The 20,655-nt window shown below is 32.1% G+C and overlaps 1 protein-coding gene across 1 annotated transcript in view; it reads right to left on the minus strand.

The window, feature by feature from the left end:
• Positions 1-13,003: 13,003 nt before the first annotated feature.
• Positions 13,004-20,655, minus strand: part of ALX1 (ALX homeobox 1) — a 37,411-nt gene continuing 29,759 nt past the window's right edge. Inside the window, exon 4 of the mRNA XM_011988658.1 lies at positions 13,004-13,633. Within this exon, the coding sequence (XP_011844048.1) occupies positions 13,313-13,633 (321 nt within the window). The 3' untranslated portion in view covers positions 13,004-13,312. The remainder of the gene's footprint in view (positions 13,634-20,655) is intronic.

The raw sequence follows: 20,655 nt of genomic DNA on the forward strand, positions 1-20,655 counted from the left end.
CCATCTCAAAAAAAAAGAAAAGTGTATCAATAACATGATTATCCAGGGGTATTTTCTAATTCAGATAATCAAACTGATTATATAGAAGAGTTGCTTTAAAATGTTTGCAAATGTCTTTTTTTTTTTTTTTTAAATGCTGGAAGAAAAAATATTCTGTTGTGTCTCATACAGTGCTTAGGATGTCTTTCACAGAGCTTATTAAAAAGATGAAACCTGAAAAAAAAATAAAAATAAAAACATCAAATAAATATTCATTGAGCACCAAACATTGGTTATTTAGATGCTGGAAACATGCTGCTGAAAAAGATAGATTCTTTGTCCTTAAGGATGATGACAGAGATGGATGTATTATACGAGTAATAGGGACGAAATGAGTGTTGTGATAGAGTAAACATATAATGCTACAGGAGCACATCAGAGGAGCGTTTAGCCAAATCCTAGGATATGGTTTCAGGGAAGATATCCCTAGGACATAGGATTACCAAATAAAATAGAGAATGCCCAATAACATTTGATTTTCATACAAACAATGAGTGATGTCTTAATATAATTATGTCCCAAGTAATATCTGTTGCTACATGTCTTGAATTTCCATTTGCTAAATTTGACAGTCCTACTTGAATACAACCTTTAAGTTTCAATCCGAAGGAAAACAATGCATTAGCCAAATGAACAGACAGAAAAGACCAATAGAGGCAAATGAACTTACATGTACAAGGTGAGTATTTAAGCATAGACAGAGTGCCTGAAGAGAAGTACATGCAGGTTAGTGTAGCAGGATTAGAGATTTGGATGAGGAAAAGATGTGTAATCATATTTTAGATTGCGTGTTTTCTTTAGCGATGATGGAGAGCCATTAGGTAGTTTTGTGGTTAGTGCTATCAGAATTGTGATTTAGAAAAAAAACATCTGGAGTAGGACCAGACTCAACATAAGAACGATCCTGAGTGGGCCAGGTGCAGTGGCTGGTGCCTGTAATCTCAACACTTTGGGAAGCTGAGGCAGGAGGATCACTTGAGCCTGGGAGTTCAAGATCACTCTGGCAATATAGCAAAACTTCATCTCTGAAAAAAGAGGAAGAAGAGGAAGAAGAAGAAGGAAGAAGGAGAAGAACAAGAAGAAGAAGAAGAAGAAGAAGAAGAAGAAGAAGAAGAAGAAGAAGAAGAAGAAGAAGAAGAAGAAGAAGAAGAAAAGGAGGAGGAGGAGGAAGAGGAAGGAGGAGAAAGAGGAAAGAAGTAAGACGACAGAAGGAAGAGGAGAAGAAGGAGGAGGAAAGAAGAAAGGGGAAAGAAAGAAAAAAGGAAAGAAGGAAGAAAGGAAGAAAGGAAGGAAAAGAAAGAAAAAGAAGGAAGGAAGGAAGGAAGGAAGGAAAGAAAGAAAGAAAGAAAGAAAGAAAGAAAGAAAGAAAGAAAGAAAGAAAGAAAGAAAGAAAGAAAGAAAGAAAGAAAGAAAGAAAAGAAAGAAAGAGAGAGAGAGAAAGAAAGAAAGAAGGTAGAGAGGGAGGGAGGGAAGGAAAAAAGGAAGGAAGGAAGGAAGATACTGAGTATTGTTAGTAAATTTACTGTGAGATGATAGTGGCTTGAATTAATATGATGGCAATACAGGTGAAGGGAATTAACGACTTAAAATAGATTTAGAAATTACAGTAGTGCTTGGAAGTTCAGATCCTGAAGTCAAACTGGTCTACCACTTATGAGATGTGTGTGGTAATTTCCCAAAGAAGTGAAGAATACAGTTGTTTTATTTTAGGTAAGTAGATTCCCTCTCTGAGCTGCTTCTCGCTTAATATGGGCCTAATAATACATAGGATTGTTGTAGTAATAAAATAAATAATACATTAAAAACACTTATCATAAGATTTGATAGCTGATTGCCTATGAGTGAGAAGAGACAGGAATAAAATAAATAACACTCAAGTTTGTATTACAGAGGAAATAAGAGAGAAATGAAAAGCAGAAGTAGCCGAAGAATGGACTCACACAAATATAGTCAACTCATCTTTGACAAAGGAGCTAAGGTGATTCAAGGGAGAAAGGATACCTTTTTTTCAATAAAATACTGTTTTTCAACAACTAGACATCCACATACAAAAGAAAAAAAGGGAATCTAGACATAGGCCTTATACTTTTCACAAAAATTAGCTCGAAAGGTATCAAAGACTTAAGTGTAAATCATAAAACTGTAAAACTCCTAAGAAATAGCATAGGAGAAAATCTAGGTGACCTTATGTTTGGTAACAACTTTTTAGATACAATACCAAAAGCCCAATCCACAAAAGGAAAAATTAGTAAGTTGGACTTCATTAAAATTAAAAACTTCTGCTCTGTGAGAAACTTTGTCAAGAGAAAGAATTAAAAGCCATAGAACATGGAAAAATGCAAAACCTATATCTGACAAAGAACTTGTATTTAAAATATCAAAGAACTCTTAAAACCCAACAAGACAACAACAACAAAAAAATTTAAAAATGGGTAAAAGATCTGGGCACCTCACCAAAGAAGATATAGAGATACAAAACAAGTGTATAAAAAGATGTTCAATATCATGTTATCAGTGAATTGCAAATTAAAGCAATGAAATACCAGTGTGCATCTTTTATAACAAGTAAAATCCAAAACACGGACAACAGTAAATGCTAGAGAGGATGTGGAGCAAGAGGAACTCTCATTCATTGCTGGGGGAATTACCAAATTGTTGAATGATTTTGGAAGACACTTTGGCAGTTTCTTATAAAAGTAAGTAAACTCTTACCATATGATCCAGAAATCATACTCCCTGTAATTTACCCAAATAAGTTGAAATCTTATGTCCACACAATAATCTGCACATGATTGCTTATAATAGCTTTATTCATAATTGCCAACCCTTACAGCAACCAAGATGTCGTTCAATATGAATGGATAAACAAGCTGTGTTACATTCATCTATATGATGTTTTTCAGTGATGAAAAATGAGCCAAGTCATGAAAATATTTGGAGAAAACTCAGATGAAATGAAGTGAAGGAAACAAATCTAGAAAGACTATATACCTTGTGATTATAACTGTATGATATTCTGGAATAGGCAAAACTTTAGAGACAATAAAAAGATAACTGGTTTTCAGAGGTTTGGAAGAAGGAAAGAAGGGATGGATAGGTGGAACAAAGGGGATCCTTAGGCCAGTAAATCTATTCTGAATGCTACTGTAATGGTGGATACATATCATTATATATTTGTCAAAACTCATAGAAAGTACAGCACCAAGAATGAACCCTGTTGCCAGCTGTAGACTTTAATAATAATGTATTCATAAAGTCATATCAATTATAAAAATGTAGAGCACTAATACAAATATTAATAACAGGAAGGGGTAAACAAAACTCTCTGTGCTTTCTACTCAATTGTTCTGTAAACCTGAGACTGTTCTTGAAAATATGGTCTATTAATTATATGTATATGTTGTACAAAAGCAGGGGTAGGTTGGGATTTTATGTTCCATTTTCAGCCTCCTAATATATGGTGTGCCTGTGAGCACAAGTAGGTGATCAGATAAATAGCTCTGCTCTTTAAAAGGGAGACCCACACGTTCCCTTCTTCTTAAGGACCCCTTTGCTTTCCTCAAGATTACTCCCATGCTCCTAGTACTTCTCTGGTTTTTGAATTGGACTGCGTGTTTGTTTTAATACCTTATATCTTCAAGTTAGCTCCTTAGAAATCACTGAATAGATGGATGAGTGATTCATGTTAGTGAGGTAAGAGGGGACAAAGCAGTGAGCACAGACTGGCTCAATTGCCTAGCTCAATCTCTGTCCTATATCTCTCTAGAAGTTTGACATTCAGAAATCTTAACTTCTCCGAGTCAGTTTTCTTACCTGAATAGGCGAATAAGAGAACCTACTCATCTGTCACACAGTGAGCACTGTTAAAGTGTTTGATCAATAAAATTGGTGTTAATGAATTTGTGTTCTTCCCTTATACAACTGTTGGGACTCCCAGATACAATACTTTAAGAGCTAACTGTATTGGAGGGAATTTCACACCAGCTAGCATTGCTGATGATTCTCTTGTCCCCTAAATCACATTAAATGTAAATATCTCTTACATCTGTGCAGTGCCATCTACTGGTAAAAAAAAAAATTTAAAAATTAAAAATAAGTGGATTTAATATTTTCCTCATTAATAATAAAATTTTTAAAGCATCCAAATGTTTAAAAACATATTGAGACCTCAGATCTTTTGCTAGTCTGATATCTTTCCTTTGACCTATTTTTGGATTTTGAAAAAGCAGACTTTGCAAAACAAACACAAAAAATTAATACATACACAAAATTTTAAAAGAAGAAATGCCTTTTTATTAATGCTTTGAACTGACTAGATTATTTAGGGGTTAAAATAATAACTTTCAATTTGCAGCTAAGTGTCCAAATTGCTGAATGGTTTACAAACTCAGAAAGACAAATAAAAGAGCAAGGCGAAAGTGTTGCAGGCCCATGGTAGATGAGTAGCTTCCATGGGGTTTATCAGCTGGGTTTACTCAAGATTGTGTCATTCACTTTAATAGCATTAGCTAAATACATACTCTAGGGAAAGTAAGAAAGCTGCTTACTTACTGTGCTGTCCAACGAATTGGTAGCTGCTCTTTCCATGAATGTCACATAAGATTTTAAACTTGAAGAATGGACTTTAGCTAGGTATAGGCTCCAGGAAAGAGGAAAATAAATTTTAAAAGAACAAGGCATAGATAAAAAGCCTGGGAAAGACACTATAGAAGGGACATCATGAGTAAGAGATAAATATATTAAAGAAGCTCATAAAATGAGTATGAGATGGCAAGTACAATTAATATTTCCCTTAGGTACTGTAAATTGCCCTAAAATTGGGTTTTTCCTCATTTTGCAATAGACCTTAATACTGATCTCTAGTTTTTCTTTTATATGATGTTATCAAATTGGTTTCATGGCTTCTTGACCAATTTGACTTGTTGATATGGTATCTGAGGATAAACCTATGTGATTTTTAAGTGTTTTTAAATTCTCTTACATAGAAAGGCTTAGAGGATGATTTTTTTTAATCCACATTTTTGATTTTTTGTGGTCAGATTCCATGAATATACAAGATTGCTGTGGAGTACTTAAAAAAAAAAAAAAAAAAAAAAAAAAAAAGCTTCTGTTAAAGGACTAGAATAAACTCAATCTGCCCCAAAGGGATTTGTTTGTTAATTGCTTTGGTCCACTTTACAAGGTCAAATCCATTCTCCTAAAGACGAATCTCATCTGTTGTGGCAAAGAAAGAAATGTTTTCTTTCACTTCTACGTGTGGCAAGAGCTCATTCATCTCAGTAAGTTCTGAAGAGAAATCTAGCTACATCAGAGAGAGGAGTATTCAAAGGGCAACTGATGGCCAGGAAGATATATGGAATTCACTTTCTTGAGACAGACATTCAAATGGTAACAAGTGATAGAAAACAGCTCTATATTTCAGCGTGATGTGTGTTCGCTCCTGATGATTAAACCCCCTGTGGGCCATCTGCGTTTAATGGGTTAGAACTACTTTGTAGCTGCAGTTTTTCCTTCCACTGCTCTCTTATTTATTTGAGAGGAGGCCGATCTCCACTCTTTAAAAAGTTAAGCATGTAAGAAACCCTGCCAAGAGAATCAGAAAGAAAACGCAAATTTATAGCCTAGTGTTGTTTTAAGCATTTAGTAGTATAAATAAGAAGTGTAGATAAATGTGTACAAGTAGATGCATAAGTGACCCTTTGTTTATCTCAGTTACATTATTTGCCTAAATTCCAGAGCAGAATTAACCCAATTAGTTTATATAATGGCTTAATGCTGTCCCTCAACTGAGCTATTAGAAATATACATAACTGATGCTAGATGAGGGACGGTGTTCTTTTACCTATAAGTCAAGCCTTGGAGACTTCAGTTCATATCCAGTGATTTCTGTAGTTAAAAATAAGAATCCAGTGTGGAAATTATGGTAATTTGAAGCAATGTACACTATTGCTGTTATTAATGCAATCAAATTAAACTTATGGTTTAAAATAGCAATGATGATAATGGTTTTCTATATCTGTGGCTGTCTAACCTGAGACACGTCACATTTTACTAACATCTCATTACTTTTCTCTGACTTAGAAAAGTCAGCAGCCATAAGCACTCAATAAATATTTGCTGAATTGATTTGAACTCTGAGAACTGCGAGGTGAGATGGAACTGATCATCAGTGACATATCTGGCATCAGAATCTTGATTCTGTTCTGCCAAACAGTGACTTTAGCCAAAGCCAATGGAAACATGACATGAAGAATTTTAAATCTATGAAATCTTCACACAACTACAAATGCTAATCTGAGTCATATAGCTACATGAGCCTAGCAAATTCTCTTTTGCCATTATTTTCACTCTGAATATGTTGACTATTTTTAGGGTTTCTTTTCTTAATATTTAGTTCTCTTCCTAGGTCATTAAAAAATATTTCTAAGGTGTTTCTATGATTCCCTTTTTCCTGACTTTTTTTTTTTTCCTTTGGACTAGAAAACATATCCACAAGGGTAGCTCCTTAGAACTTTAAAAACATCAATCAATTTCACAGCTGGGAATAGAGGGGTTTAGATAAGAGATAGTTGTTCTTCCATTAAAACTCAGTTTATACAATTTAGAAAACAGTTTTGTATAAAGTGAGACAGATTTTGGCCTGCCGAGGCAGACAAAGAGTTAAATTAAAGACCCAAAAGCAATACACAGCTGCCTCTTTTTCTTCTCCCATTCATGGAGTAGGGAGTATTTTTCCTCTAATGACCTCAGAATTTTCTCTCTCTCTTTTTCTTTGGTCAGAGATCAAGGGGTATACCAGGGTGAAACCTTCTTCTTATGGAACTTTACTATCAGCTTTCTGCAGATGTGCATTTTGAAGTACACTTTTAATTTTTCCACTTTTTGTTATACATTTTATATATAGGTAGATCTATTAATATATGCATGCTATGTTTTAATATTACGAAAGTTTCAGTAAATGTCACCCATCCAACTAAAGTGAATATTCCTTGAAAACAAAGTCCGTGGCTTGGATTTATTCATAACCTCCATGGCTAGCACAGCACATTAAAATATGAGCTCAGCACATTTTGTTTAAATTAATAGTATTACAGAAAACTTGAAAAACATTATTGAATTAAAAAATCATTTTTTGTTGAGCTTGAGAACTTTGGTCCAGTTAATAAACATAATAAAAAAAACAAAATGAAATATTTAAAATTAGAGAAAAGTCATGGAATGATATAAATAATAAAGGATTACAAACATTTTAACTAGCATGAACATAGCTTTTCTAAACTTATCTGGGTTCTATTTAAAATAAAAAAGAGATAAAATGTCATTGCTATAATTCATTCATCTTTCAAGGTCTGTTTCAAATGTCATCTCTGTAGTCTTCCATGACCTATAAAATATTAAATTAATTAATCTCTTACCTGTTTTCCAATAGTATTTTGCTTGAGACACTTTCATGTCATACTGTAATTATTTGTTTGACTCTCTCTGGTCTCCCCAATCAGCATGTTAGTTTCTCTAAGGTCTTGGCTCAAAGTGGGTTGTCAGTAAATGTTTGGTATATTGAGCAAAACTGGATTTAAAAATTCAAAAATGAAGAGAAAGAAGTCTAACATTGACTTAATAGAAGGAAAAATTAAAGCCTATTTTAAAATAATTTCATTTAAGTACTTCACAGAATAAAATAAAATACTTTTAAAATGCATATTTAAATTATTTTTTTCTTCATCGCTTAAAAAAAAAGTCTGCAGAATAAGGAGGCATCAGGAGAGGCTTTTAACAGGAGATCCTTATACTCTTTGTCCCTAAGTTACCTCATAATGTGAAAGGGAGATGATAATTATACCCACTGTCACCAAATTATGAAAGTCAAATGAGAAAATAAATATGAAAGTGCTCTGTTAATTTAAAGCTTTATGCAACTTTTTAAAGGAGCTACCCTTGTGGATATGTTTTCTGGTTCAAATTTTTTTTAAAAAGTCGAAAAAAGATTCATAGAAACACCTTAGAAATATTTTTTAGTGAAGTAGGAAAAGGACTAAACGTTAAGAACGAAAACCCTAAAAATAGTCAACGTATTCAGAGTGAAAATAATGGCAAAAGAGAATGTCCTACGAACCCTTTTGGCAATTCAGTAAAGTTTGTGAATTCTTACTTAGAAAATGATTTGAAGTAAAAGAAAATGCACAGGCTTAGGAGCGAAACAAAGTATGTTCAAATACAGGCATCCAAATAGTTACAAAACTAACTCTACGATGTAGTGATGTCTGTGCATCTTTATGATAGATCAGCAAGAGCCAGAAACAGAGCTAAAAACTATGTCAATGTTGAAGTCGTGTTTGAAAATTGCCTTAATCAAATTATGAATTTTAATTATAGTTATTTCAAGGAATCTACAACAACTCTACATGAAAATATCTACTCTTTCTATTGGTGACAAATTCATAGGTATTGCTAATACTACTGAGATATATTGTCTATATGTTAAATGAAAGAAAATGCTAAGTTTTATTCTAGATATTAGTGAAAATAAAGATTTAATTATTTTCCATCTCAGTTCATGGAAACTCTAAATTATATCCAGACAGGGATCCTCCACTGTTTTCTGTGTAAATAGCTCATAGGGGGTTCCTTTTGCCTCCTACTGAAAAGCTGTCATGTTTTGACAATGCTAACAATTGTTCTGGGTTATTCTCTTAAGCCTTTAAAATATACCTCAAGGTAAACAGGTAAAATAAATATTGCAAATATACACTATGTGAAGACACATGAAAAAACTTCAGTACATAATGTTTCTTTTTTAAAAAAAAATCAAAAGTATACTATAAAATAGGGTCATGATGAAATTTTCAAGTGAAATAATGGATTTGCCCCTTGGACATGGAAAACACATAGTGGTATGCAATTCTAAGAATAAAAAGGTACTAAAAGGGCTTCTTTCAGTTCTTTACTATTTTATTCAGTAAAATTGAAGAATTAGCTAGTTCCTGTCTTGAAGCATTGTTCACCGTCTTGCAGTACATTTCCCAGATTAATGATAATATGCTTATATAAAGAGAATTATTGAAAAAAAAATCCTCTTTCAGCATTTACTATGTGCTATAAAATATCACATTTAATTATTTTTGAGATTTTGGGCCATAAATGGGGCTGTACTGCTAGGCATTTCATTTAGGACTTCATTTGCATATTTGACCACCAGTGAAATTATTTAAAACTACCTGGCATATATAAAATATATATAATAGGATTTAGAGGCTAAGAACTAAAATATTATTTAATGTATCACTTTAATATGTAGATTCTCTTGCAAAAAGTCATACTTCTTAGTCAATGCAATATATGAATTCCTATAAGGAAATAATATCTGTTGGAATTTTAAATGCCTAATTTCTTAAAGTAGAAAAAGGTTAAAGGGAACAATTATGCATTAAATAATAAAGATATATTTTTATATTCTAAGTAGAGAGAAGAGAGGTCACCACCAACTGGAATTTTAAAAATAAGATCCTTTAATCTTTCTCCTAAAATATTTGGTAGTGTAAGTGACAAATATTTTAATACAAAATATAGCTAACATAATTACTTATTGTATAGAATACTATCTGAATTAAATGTTGAAAGACAGAAATAAGAGCCACTGATAAATTTAGAAAATTAAAATTTTCAAAGCTTACATAAATACTGTAATTGATCTTTTCACTTCTTATTTCATCCAAGGTATTTTTTTAGTTGCTGGTTAACTAAAACTATAGTATTACATATAGAACAGCATTACATAAAACAGATGGAGGCCGGGCATGGTGGCTCATACCTGTAATCCCAGCACTTTGGGAGGCTAAGGTCAGAAGTTCGAGACCAGCCTGGCCACTATAGTGAAACCCTGTCTCTACAAAAAAATACAAAAAATTAGCCAGGCGTGGTGGCAGGCACCTGTAATCCCAGCTACTCGAGAGGCTGAGACAGGAGAATAGCTTGAACCTGGGAGACAGAGGTTGCAGTGAGCTGAGATCGCACCCTTGCACTCCAGCCTGGGCAACAAGAGCAAAACTCCACAAAACAAAACAAAACAAAACACACACACACACACACACACAGATGGAGGTGATGTGTGAATTATACCATAGCAGTCACAACAAGCACCCGGTGTCTGAGATGAGAAAATAAAGATACAAAGAGAAAACAATGGCATATTGTCTTGAGAAGAACCTCATTAAGTCCAAAGGTATTTGAGAGAAGAAAGTAAAGATACAAAAAGAAAACAATTGCATATCATCTTGGGAAGAACTGTGTTAAGTCCGATGGTCTGCCTGTTATCCCTCCCTTGAAGGCAAAATAAACAGTCAGATGAAACGATGAAGCTAATACATTCCCATAATTTATACACACAATTTCATGAGTTTCCTCAAGGTTATATAGGTTACATAACTGTTATTCCTTTAAGATATGTTCTCTGGACTCAGAGCAAAGACTGCAGTGACTTTATTTTTCTACTTTCATAAGATCTTATATAAGAAGAAAATACTTACTATTTAATATTCATAAAAATAAATAAGACACCTTCAAAAACTTATAAACCATTTCTTAAATTTCATTTTATCCTTAAGAAACTGAAACCTTACCTAATTCTCCCATAAATGTATCTGTTATCCTGAGATTCAAGGGTTAACCACATTGCTCAAGAAAAAGAGTACAAGAAACATCTTTTAAACCATGTGTGCAAGGAAAATGTATGGAAGGGGCAAACAGGGGATGAGATAGCCATGGGAACAAATGTCCATGTGGTTCAAATTACTTAATGTACCAAAACTCCCAATAATACTATCAATAATGAGACCAAATAAAAGTAAATAAAATGTTTCTCAGTTTTTTCTCTTAAGAAAAGTGTATAACATCAATATGAATTCTAGTATATGAAACAAATTCAGAAAGAGAAAGAGAAATTCAGGAAGTTCATTTTATGTACTTTGTTTTAGCTTTATTTTATCCTATTATATCAAAAGTTCTTTTTATTTTATTTTTGGCAACTTGAATACATAATAAAAATTTGCTGTATAAAAAAGGAAGTTGGAATGTTAACACAGGAAAATTCATGAGATTCTTATTGCCATAATACAATCTGAGGCATGGCTGAGGGTAAGAACTTCAGGCATGTGTTTGTCCAGGAAGATTGTGAACTCATAAAGGACAAGAACTATGATTCCACTATTTATTTTATTATTGCAAATAGTCCTTCACCTACTATGTTTTTAAAATATGTGAATTATATTTATACAGAGAATTGTATATGTAAAACCTTAACTAAAAAGATGTTTCAACTGAAAAAAAATAGTTATAGAAGCTCCAACTAATTATTACCTAATTATTAAGTATAAGGAGAAAAGAGTAGAAAAACTAAGGAAGAAAATGAAATTCAAACCTGACTATATGACTTCTGTCTCTCATTTGAAAAATATATGGTACTAGCCAAGGGATACTAAAATTTAAATTAAAGCAGAAGAAAATGAAAATGAACACTATTAATTTGTGAAATTTTTGAAAAGAAAATCTTACATTTTAGTTTTAAGTTTTAATTCACAAATTCCTATTAATCACATATATGAATATATATGAAAATAAGTCATTCTCTTCTAAAACCATGAAGGATATTTAACAGCTGCCTAAATAGTCTTTTAACAAAATCCCTTGCATGAAAGCATAATTCTCACAACAGAAGTTGAACAAGTTTCTTCTAGGAACAAAAATAAAGAGAGAGAACACAAAAGTAATAAAGTATTATGAAGTCAGGGAATGTTTCGGACATCACTCATTTCTATCATTGGCTTTATTTAAAATTTTATTACAGAAGATGTTTAATTGCTATAAATATTTTCCCACTGAGAAGAGACACTTACTGGATTTAAGTACTTTTTCCAAAATTTAATTTCAAAATTCATTTATTCTTGTCCTTTAGCCATTACAGATCCCAAGCATATTCCTAAAGTCTGCAGGAACCACAAGAAGATTCTAACAGAGTACAAAGAACTCGGCTCTAATCCGAGCCATGGAAGTCATCTTCATTTCAATTAATTTACTTTGCCTTTATGAACTTAAGAATCTTTCATGGAGGTTGACATTTCACTCATCTGAAAAAGCTTGGAATGTGACAGGGTAAAGGGAGGAGAAGTAAATCAAAGGGGTTAGCAATTTTCCAGATGCAATGTATTTTTCTTCTCTTCTTTTCCACCAGAAATTTTAGAAAGCTTTCTGACATTTTAATTCTCTATGCAAAAACCACAGTAGCAAAAAATGCTTAAGGCATAATACGTCAAGAAACAAACACACATGCATGTAAGCATGCACATACCCACAAAAATACATATAAATTCCAACTCACTGATTCTCTAACAGAAAATGTTACTTTCAGTGTAGTATTAATTAGCGGTTTATAGGCACAGTTTAATCAACACAATCTTAGTTTAAAAGCAACAGCAAGGTTTGTAAATTTTTTCTTGTTTGTGATGATTAAGTGAGTCTATGTTGGCTTCTTCACTGGAAAAATGACATTTATAAAGTCCGCTCCCATGACTATATTTTCAATCACACCAGAATACTTCAGTTCTCACCTTTAGCCATGTGGCTTCAGGAAACTATGCCCAAATATCTCATGCAAATGTCGGTTATTTTAAAAGATCTCTTGTGTAACAGAGTGGAAATTCACTAAAACATCAAAAGGTAAAAACAAAAATAAAAATGAGGCTTGAAAATAAATTCTCAGAAACAGGGTTTATGCACACTGCTTTTTGGAGAGAGAAAGAGAGAGAGAGAGAGAGAGAACAGTTAACTCCCCAAAACACCCTGGTTCAATATTTACCTGACAGCTTTGTCATCTTGACATTTTCCCCAGTGCATTTCCTTCTTTATCAGGTATTATTTTACAAGAGATTTCTTGTTATACAGAAGTAACATAAATCAATCTATAACAGAAGAATTTGTTTAACACATTTATTCTTTAATAAGTTGCATGATCATATTTCATTGATCTGTACAATAGAAAAAGAAAATCTTACGACTAAAACAGAGTTTGTGGAGACTGGCACATGGTAAACCTATTTAGTCTTTTCAGAGGTTCATTCTTAGATTTTAATGTTAAATAACAACTATTCATTTAAGCTGGTCTCACTGAATATCTTGACCTTTAGCAATTCCACACACAGCAGCTTATTGTGGTATCCTTTAAATATAAGAAATAAGAATGTTTAACTTTGCTATTAAAAGAAAAATAAAAGAGTACTGTATGTTACATGGCCCATGAAATATTGGCGGTGTGCTCCTTGGCTTTCATTCGAAGAACTGCGATACTGGAAGACCTCCTTTCAAACTCTGGCTTTGTTTCAAATGCATGTCCATTGGTTGCCCCAGTAAGAAGAGAGTCAGTGAAAAAATTGTTGAGGGGCACGTGACTGAACTGGTTCTGGTGGTTTGAAAACCCCGTGTAACTGGAATCTGTCCGAGGCGAGTGAGAATAAGGTGTCATACAGGAGGAAGTGTCACGTGGTAACATGCATGAAGTAACCACAGAACCACCACTTGCATTTCCTGCCCACAAATTGTTCTGAATCTGGAATATATAAAACAACAAATATTACATTTACATGTTCTCACTTTTGTTCTCTTACTTTTGTTAAGTTGTATTTACTAAATTTGGTTAACTATTCATTGTTTGCTCCTATTGGGTGGTCTGTAATTACATACAACAATGACTAAAAAATAATTATTTGAGAGATCCTTCTAGTTTGTTATACTGAAATAGAGCAACAAATCCCACATTCTTGGCCACATAACACACTCTCAAACCTGTCTATCTCTTATAAAAAAAGTATTATTTTCATAGTCATGATTTTAAAAATGAATCTGGAAGATTGAGTCAAAACTCATGACCAATTCATATGCTTAGAAAAGTAGTTTAAAATCTGGTTTTAAGTTTAAATATAGTTTTTGTCTTTCTAAACAAAATGACATGAATGGATTTTTAAAAAAAATTCTAACTTGGACTCCTGGTGTGGCAGTTTTTGTTGGAAACCATTGCTGACAATAGCCTGCTCTGTAAAGATATTTTTGATCAAACTCATTCTGGAACATGTTTGCCCGCCCACTGCTTTTGGTATCCTATAGTCTTGAAGAAAGAGCTCTGAGAATCTGGGAACTTACAAAATATGTAAATATACATATTTTTAAAATTTATTGTATGATTTATATATGATCTATTGAATTCAAAACAGACATGTGACCTGTAAAACAAAGTTAGAATTCTAAAACATGGGCCATTACCAAATAATGGAATCATAACTGAGAAAGCTATGCAATTATTTAGAAAAAATATCAGATGAGTATAATGCAGTTGCTCTTATTTTATATAGTACTCCTATATAGTAAAAACTACATTATCATTGACACCCAAGATATTCACATTTCATACAATTAAATCTCTACAGGAAACAATTCAATGCAATTAACAAGTACAAATTTATCTAAAGTTACCAGTATGTAAAATAAATGTGATGTAGAACTTATATAACATGAATTTTAAGTGGGATGTATCTCAATCTTAATATACAAGCTATTTAAACAAACAAAAACAGGAACTGCATACGTTACTGGGAAGCTCAGAGAAAATCATGACAAATGGCAGGAGCTGGGGAAGGTAAAAAAGAAAATGTTGCATGGGATAGCAATACTATGATGCAGCCCTTTGAAGATGAAATAAAACTGAATGCTTTTAGCAACGTTATTATAATATATTTGGACTAGAACATAGCAGCAATACACATGCTGATCACATCAGGCTTTCTTATCTTTTAAAATCATGATTGCGAGAGTTGAATTATCAATGAGTAGGATACATATGTTTTCCTATATTTGTTTTTACATAGAGATTCCAGACTCCTACATATAACATCTGGTGTAGTCTTACAATACCCATCTTGAGTTGTACTTTCTATGGCAACTAATTTTCAAATAATAGCAAAAAATACATTAATAAATCTTCTAGATCACACTGGTAAAAAAGGTACTCTGTCACTCAAGAAAGGACTGATTAACCAGGTTCAAAATATAAGAGAAAAACCTTAATAAGTAATTTCAACCTTTAGGTGGGGTTTCAGTGATTGACAAGATGCTTATGTATCTGTGTTGTCTTAAAAAATAATTCTTTATATAAATATATGTATAAGCTGCTTTAAACTTGTTAAATATATACATATGTAGAAAGAGACAAAGAAAGAGATCTACATATCTATATCTAAATACACACACACACACACACACACACACACACATGATTTGCATATTTTTTTAATCCTTAAATTGTCTCAGGCTATGTTCTAATTCTGGCTCATTCTACTATATGTGTTCCATTTTAGGCAAAACATAATGATTGGTGCCAGTGATTGCTGAGTTATGTATCTCAAATCAACAAGAGGGCTGTTAATGTCATTACTCTGTCAAACTACCTTTTCTAACTTCATCTGGGTGATTTTTCCTCTGACATTCAATCACACATTGTGCTACTCCACAAAAACCACAGTCACATGTCTGACAAAAGAGCTTTCAGAAATGAAAGTGAACTTTGCTTGCGTACTTAAAAAAAAAAAAAAAGGAAGACAAGATAATAAAAGAGAGATTATTTATATTTTGTTTGTTAAAGAATTGCTTGATTTATACAGTGTTGTTTGAATTTTTTATTAAAATAATTCATTCATATTCCAAAAGCACAGAAATATATTCACGAACTAGATGAGAAAGCTAAAATCAGAAAGGTAAAGGCAAGGAAAGTAACCTATAAACAGAAATTAAGAAAATATTGCCTCCCTAACATAATTAACATAAATGTACCTATAAATTGAAAAATATTCTGCAGAGTACATACGAAAATAAGCAAATTTTATTTTGATCAAAACTTCTTATCTGGACATGATCAAGCATGTTATATGCATTACTTCTGATGAAATAATTTCTAACACATAGACATGCTTTTCTGGACAGAACAGACTGGTAAAGTAAATATGATAGCAATATTTTAATTGGGCTTGTGAAGATATCTTAAATATTTTGAAGATTGTCATTTATTCCCATAGGTAGAGATACCCTCACACATTTTTACTGATCTATCTTTTTTTCAAAATGTCTATTTCTTCCTCCTCCCCAGCCCTATCGCTGATGTTTCCTTTTTAAAATTTCCAACACATCTTTATTTGACTTTAGAAACATTGTTGGTTTTCACATTGTAAGTTTGTTTGGATGCAAATCATGTAAGATAGTATCCTCAGTATATTGTGATTTTACTTCTCTGAAGCCTGCCCTCTGGGTGTTGAAACATTTGATGATGATGCTCAAGACCATGTTCATTATAGCTAGTGGTTATCATTTAATTACCATGTGTCAGGCATTATGTTAAATACATTATGAACACTTTTAATTGTTTCAATACACTAGACAGTGTGTTCTTTTGCTAACCCCCTTTTGAGGATGGTAATACTATAGAACACAGCTGAAGAAGATCACCCAAGATTTCATAGTTCCGATGGTGGAGGTAGAATCTCAACCTAGGAAGCCTTAGAAATGCTGTAATAATGACTAGTTTTATGAGTTGAAATTATTTCTTTACTCATTATCCCTACTTTGTGGAGGTTCATAGTCTACTCTCTGAAAGAAAAACCCACAATTATTTCTCACAACTGTTTTGTCATCCACAGGTCTAATAACAGTACATGGTAAATCCTTAACACAAATTTATTAAGTGCTTGAAAAATATGGACTGATCCATCTTGCAGATATAATCAAAATGTTATGGATGATTTATGTTAATATATCAAAATTTTTGTTTCATAATATGAACTCCCAAATCACCATACTCAATAATTTTAGCAGTAATCATGAAAATTACATTCCTACACCTTGCTAACTGCCTTTACCTGGGAAGTTCTTTATTCTTATTATTAAACACTGATTCTCCACCACAGATACATATCCTTTGAGACTCTGATTCATTTAGTATGGCTTAGGGGATCTGTATTAAAATAATAGTAATAAAATACACACGTGGAATTCTGAAAATCAACTGAAATTAGGAAAGACTACTGGAGTCCAACTTCTTTCCAAATGAAAAACTCTTTGTACACCAATTTTGTTTACCTCTTGCGATAAGAAGCTCACCTGTTTAAAAAAAAAAATCCATTTCTTTGGAGAGTTCTGTAAAAGTAAGCTGTTATATTCCTCTACCTCTACCTATGGCTTCCATTTATGTGCCCTATAATGATGCAGAATAATATCATCTTTCTTACATGTAAAAATCTTAAAATGTCATCAGGCATGATGATACAACCCCCAAGTCTTTTTACTCCAGGTAAACATCTCCAGTGATTTTAACCATTCCTCATATGCCTTAGTTTCTAGACACTGTATCATTCAGATCATGTGATTCTGGATATGTTTCAGGTTATCAATACCCTTTACCCTTATCAATACATAGCATCTACACCAGAATATCGTACACTGCATATCATCTCATTGCTGTAGGAAAAACCTGGCAGAACACATCTTTGATCTAGGCCATCTAGATTTGATTAAACAATAACGTTATTTGAGCTAATGGTTGACTATACTGCTGTCAAGTTGGACTCACACTGTTCCTCCATCCCTCCAATATATTCTCACATAGGCAGTAATTTTTTAACTATACCTTGGAATCTATAAATCCATGTGCACATTATCTAAAAGCGCATATTACTTTTTTGTCAACTGGGAAGTCCATCAAAATTGCACTCTGATTCATTAAAGGAAAAATCATATTTGTGGTTCGATTTTGGAATTAAAAAATATTAACTTTTTTCCTAAATAAGATAACTATTCTTATTTTGAACTATTTCATAGATACTACAATGACAATACCTGGCAACATATAATTTTATGGTGTTTTTGTAGGCCTCTGTTCAATATTCAAGGGCTTTACAACGAGAAACAAATAATTCCCATATCCTTCTTGCATGTCTGTTTTTTAAAAAAGAAGAAAAACAAAGATTGACTGCCTTTACATTTTTTTTCTCTGTTGTATTTAAAAGGAGTGGAGAATCTAAAAACATTCCATGTTTTAATGTGCTCCGAAACTTTAAAAAAAAAAACTTTTAGGTGTGTGTTCAAAGCACTGTCCAGGGAACTCTGTCCAGGGAACTTGGCCAACTGCCTCCCATTAGCATGAATGGAAGTTCAGCGGATTTACTGCACTTCACTTTGAATATTTGCCCTTTCGTTTTTTTCTAACCAAATAAACGTTAACACTTAATTATCCCATGATTTTGGAATTTTAGAGAAAAGCTTTATTTTTGTCATATTTATTCCAAACTGAAACTTAATTCATTTAATATTCATTTTTTCCAAGGAATTAAAAGCAGTAGAGAGGGAGGAGAAGGGAAAATCTATAAACATACATTAATATAAACATAAATACTAAGAGCTTTTTACTGTGGATATGTATTTGTAATAAATTCAAGCACTACAGTAAGTTATGGATAGAAAATTATTTATTTCATTTACCCTAGAACCTTGATATGAATATATCCTTTGTAATCACAACTACAAAGTAGATTTTGTTGTTCTAACCCTGGTTTATATTTCTAATATATTTATTGATTTTATATAGTGAGTACTTTTTAATATGTTTTTCTAAAAAGGCCTTTTAAAAGAATAGTGAGTTTGTTAGTTTTTGACTTAATTGTAAAATAGTATGGTGTAACAAAAAAATTAGTTTCAAGATAGCATTTTATAGTCAATATCCTAATGTTAGTGCTATTTAGAAGAAACAACACTATCAGATTTCATAGAAATACTAAACATGAAAATATGTGAGTAACAACCTTCCCTTAATTTTAAAGTGTCTGCAAAACAACTAATTAAGTAACAAATTTTTTCTACCAAACTAAGTTTATTTAACTCTACTTCTCATCTATATATAGACTGCTCCTATCTCCTGCCACCAACATCGATCATATTTACTTGCATAAACACACATACATACACATACATATGCACACACACTCCACGTGCACATTCACATAAGTTTCGCATCACATGCTCACACAGTTTCCTGTGGGAATTAAAGGGTACTTTAAAAGACAGAGATCAGAGATTCACAGAGTTACTTGTGATGATGTTATAGCAATACCTCTTCACATTAAAATCTAAAAATTGATTTGCGTTTCCTCTTTGACATACTGTTTACATTTACTAACTTTTCTGTATATCATTTAATACTATATAAATTTATTATGACAGTATCACTATGCAATTGAATTTACTAGATTTGTACATGTTCTCTTAAAAAATGAAAACACTGATTTCTGCAAAAACAGCTCTATTTTTAAAGAGACTATTATGAAATTCACTAGCATTCCCGTTCCTGTAATATTTATATGACAAAATATTAATAAGAATCATATGCTTAGCAACATGCAGATATTTTTAGCTGTTGACTAACTTTAGGATCCCATTAACTTTTCTATTTACTACATCAGTAAGTTGCTGGCAGGGAGAAAGAGTGTAAGTGAATCTTTAAATATTGAATTTGCCACCAGTGACTAACACACACTGAGACTTTGTCTACCTGAAAGAAAAGATCCCAACTTGAATTATTTAAGCAATGTAAAGATTAATCTGAGTATTTTTTAGGTACTCCCTAAGGTAAAAGTGAGGGTACATTTTCATCAGTATCTACTCATTAGATCTAATTTTCACCAAAAAATGTTTTAAGTTGATATATAAAATATTTAGATTTTGATGAATCAATTGACATTTCAAACATTCTTAAAGTACTTTTTCAATGTATATTATTAAACTAAAGTGATTAGAAATAATTTATTCATCAGAAACAGATCATATACTAAATACTGTCACTTTTACTTTTTAGTAAAATTCCATCTTAGATATGTGTACAGAGATTTGAAACAAAAAAGGTGTCTTTTCCATTTAAAAAAAGTCACCATTAAATATCACACCCATATGAGACTGATAATTTAAGAAGAAAATGGCTTAGCAGAAAAATAAATGTGTATGTCTACTTTTAGTGCAAAATTAAAAGCACAAAGCTTAATAAGAAATGTTAATGTCTGTAAATTTTCAGAATAACATCATATAAATGCGTTTACATTTTTCATTATTCAAATAATAACTGAAAAATGCTCCAAGTCCAAGATGTAAGAATATTAAGAAAATTTTTCTTTGGTGTTAGCTGTATTCTTAAATTCTATATTAAGTGACTTTTAAAAAGAAGATTTATAGAAACTCTCACGATTGCTTTAAAATGAAAGTTTTCAAATCAACTCATTTAAGGAAGAAATAAATTGGTAACACCTAGCCTTTGCTATTTTATTACTATCAAGCAATAATGATCACATGGAGGATTTTCCAAACATTTGTTACATTATTTTTCATGTATTTTAATACATGTATGATAGCTATTGCTGATTCATCAGTGTCTAATTCATTTTAGTGATGAAATTTTCCTATTGAAACAAAATTTACAATGTAAGAAATAAAGATAAAAATGTAAGCTTGTAAATTAAGCTTTTATGCATAAATAGCTTAAAATAT

The sequence above is a fragment of the Mandrillus leucophaeus genome, unplaced genomic scaffold (genome assembly GCF_000951045.1).
Source record: "Mandrillus leucophaeus isolate KB7577 unplaced genomic scaffold, Mleu.le_1.0 Scaffold334, whole genome shotgun sequence".
Taxonomy (NCBI): Eukaryota; Metazoa; Chordata; class Mammalia; order Primates; family Cercopithecidae; genus Mandrillus; species Mandrillus leucophaeus.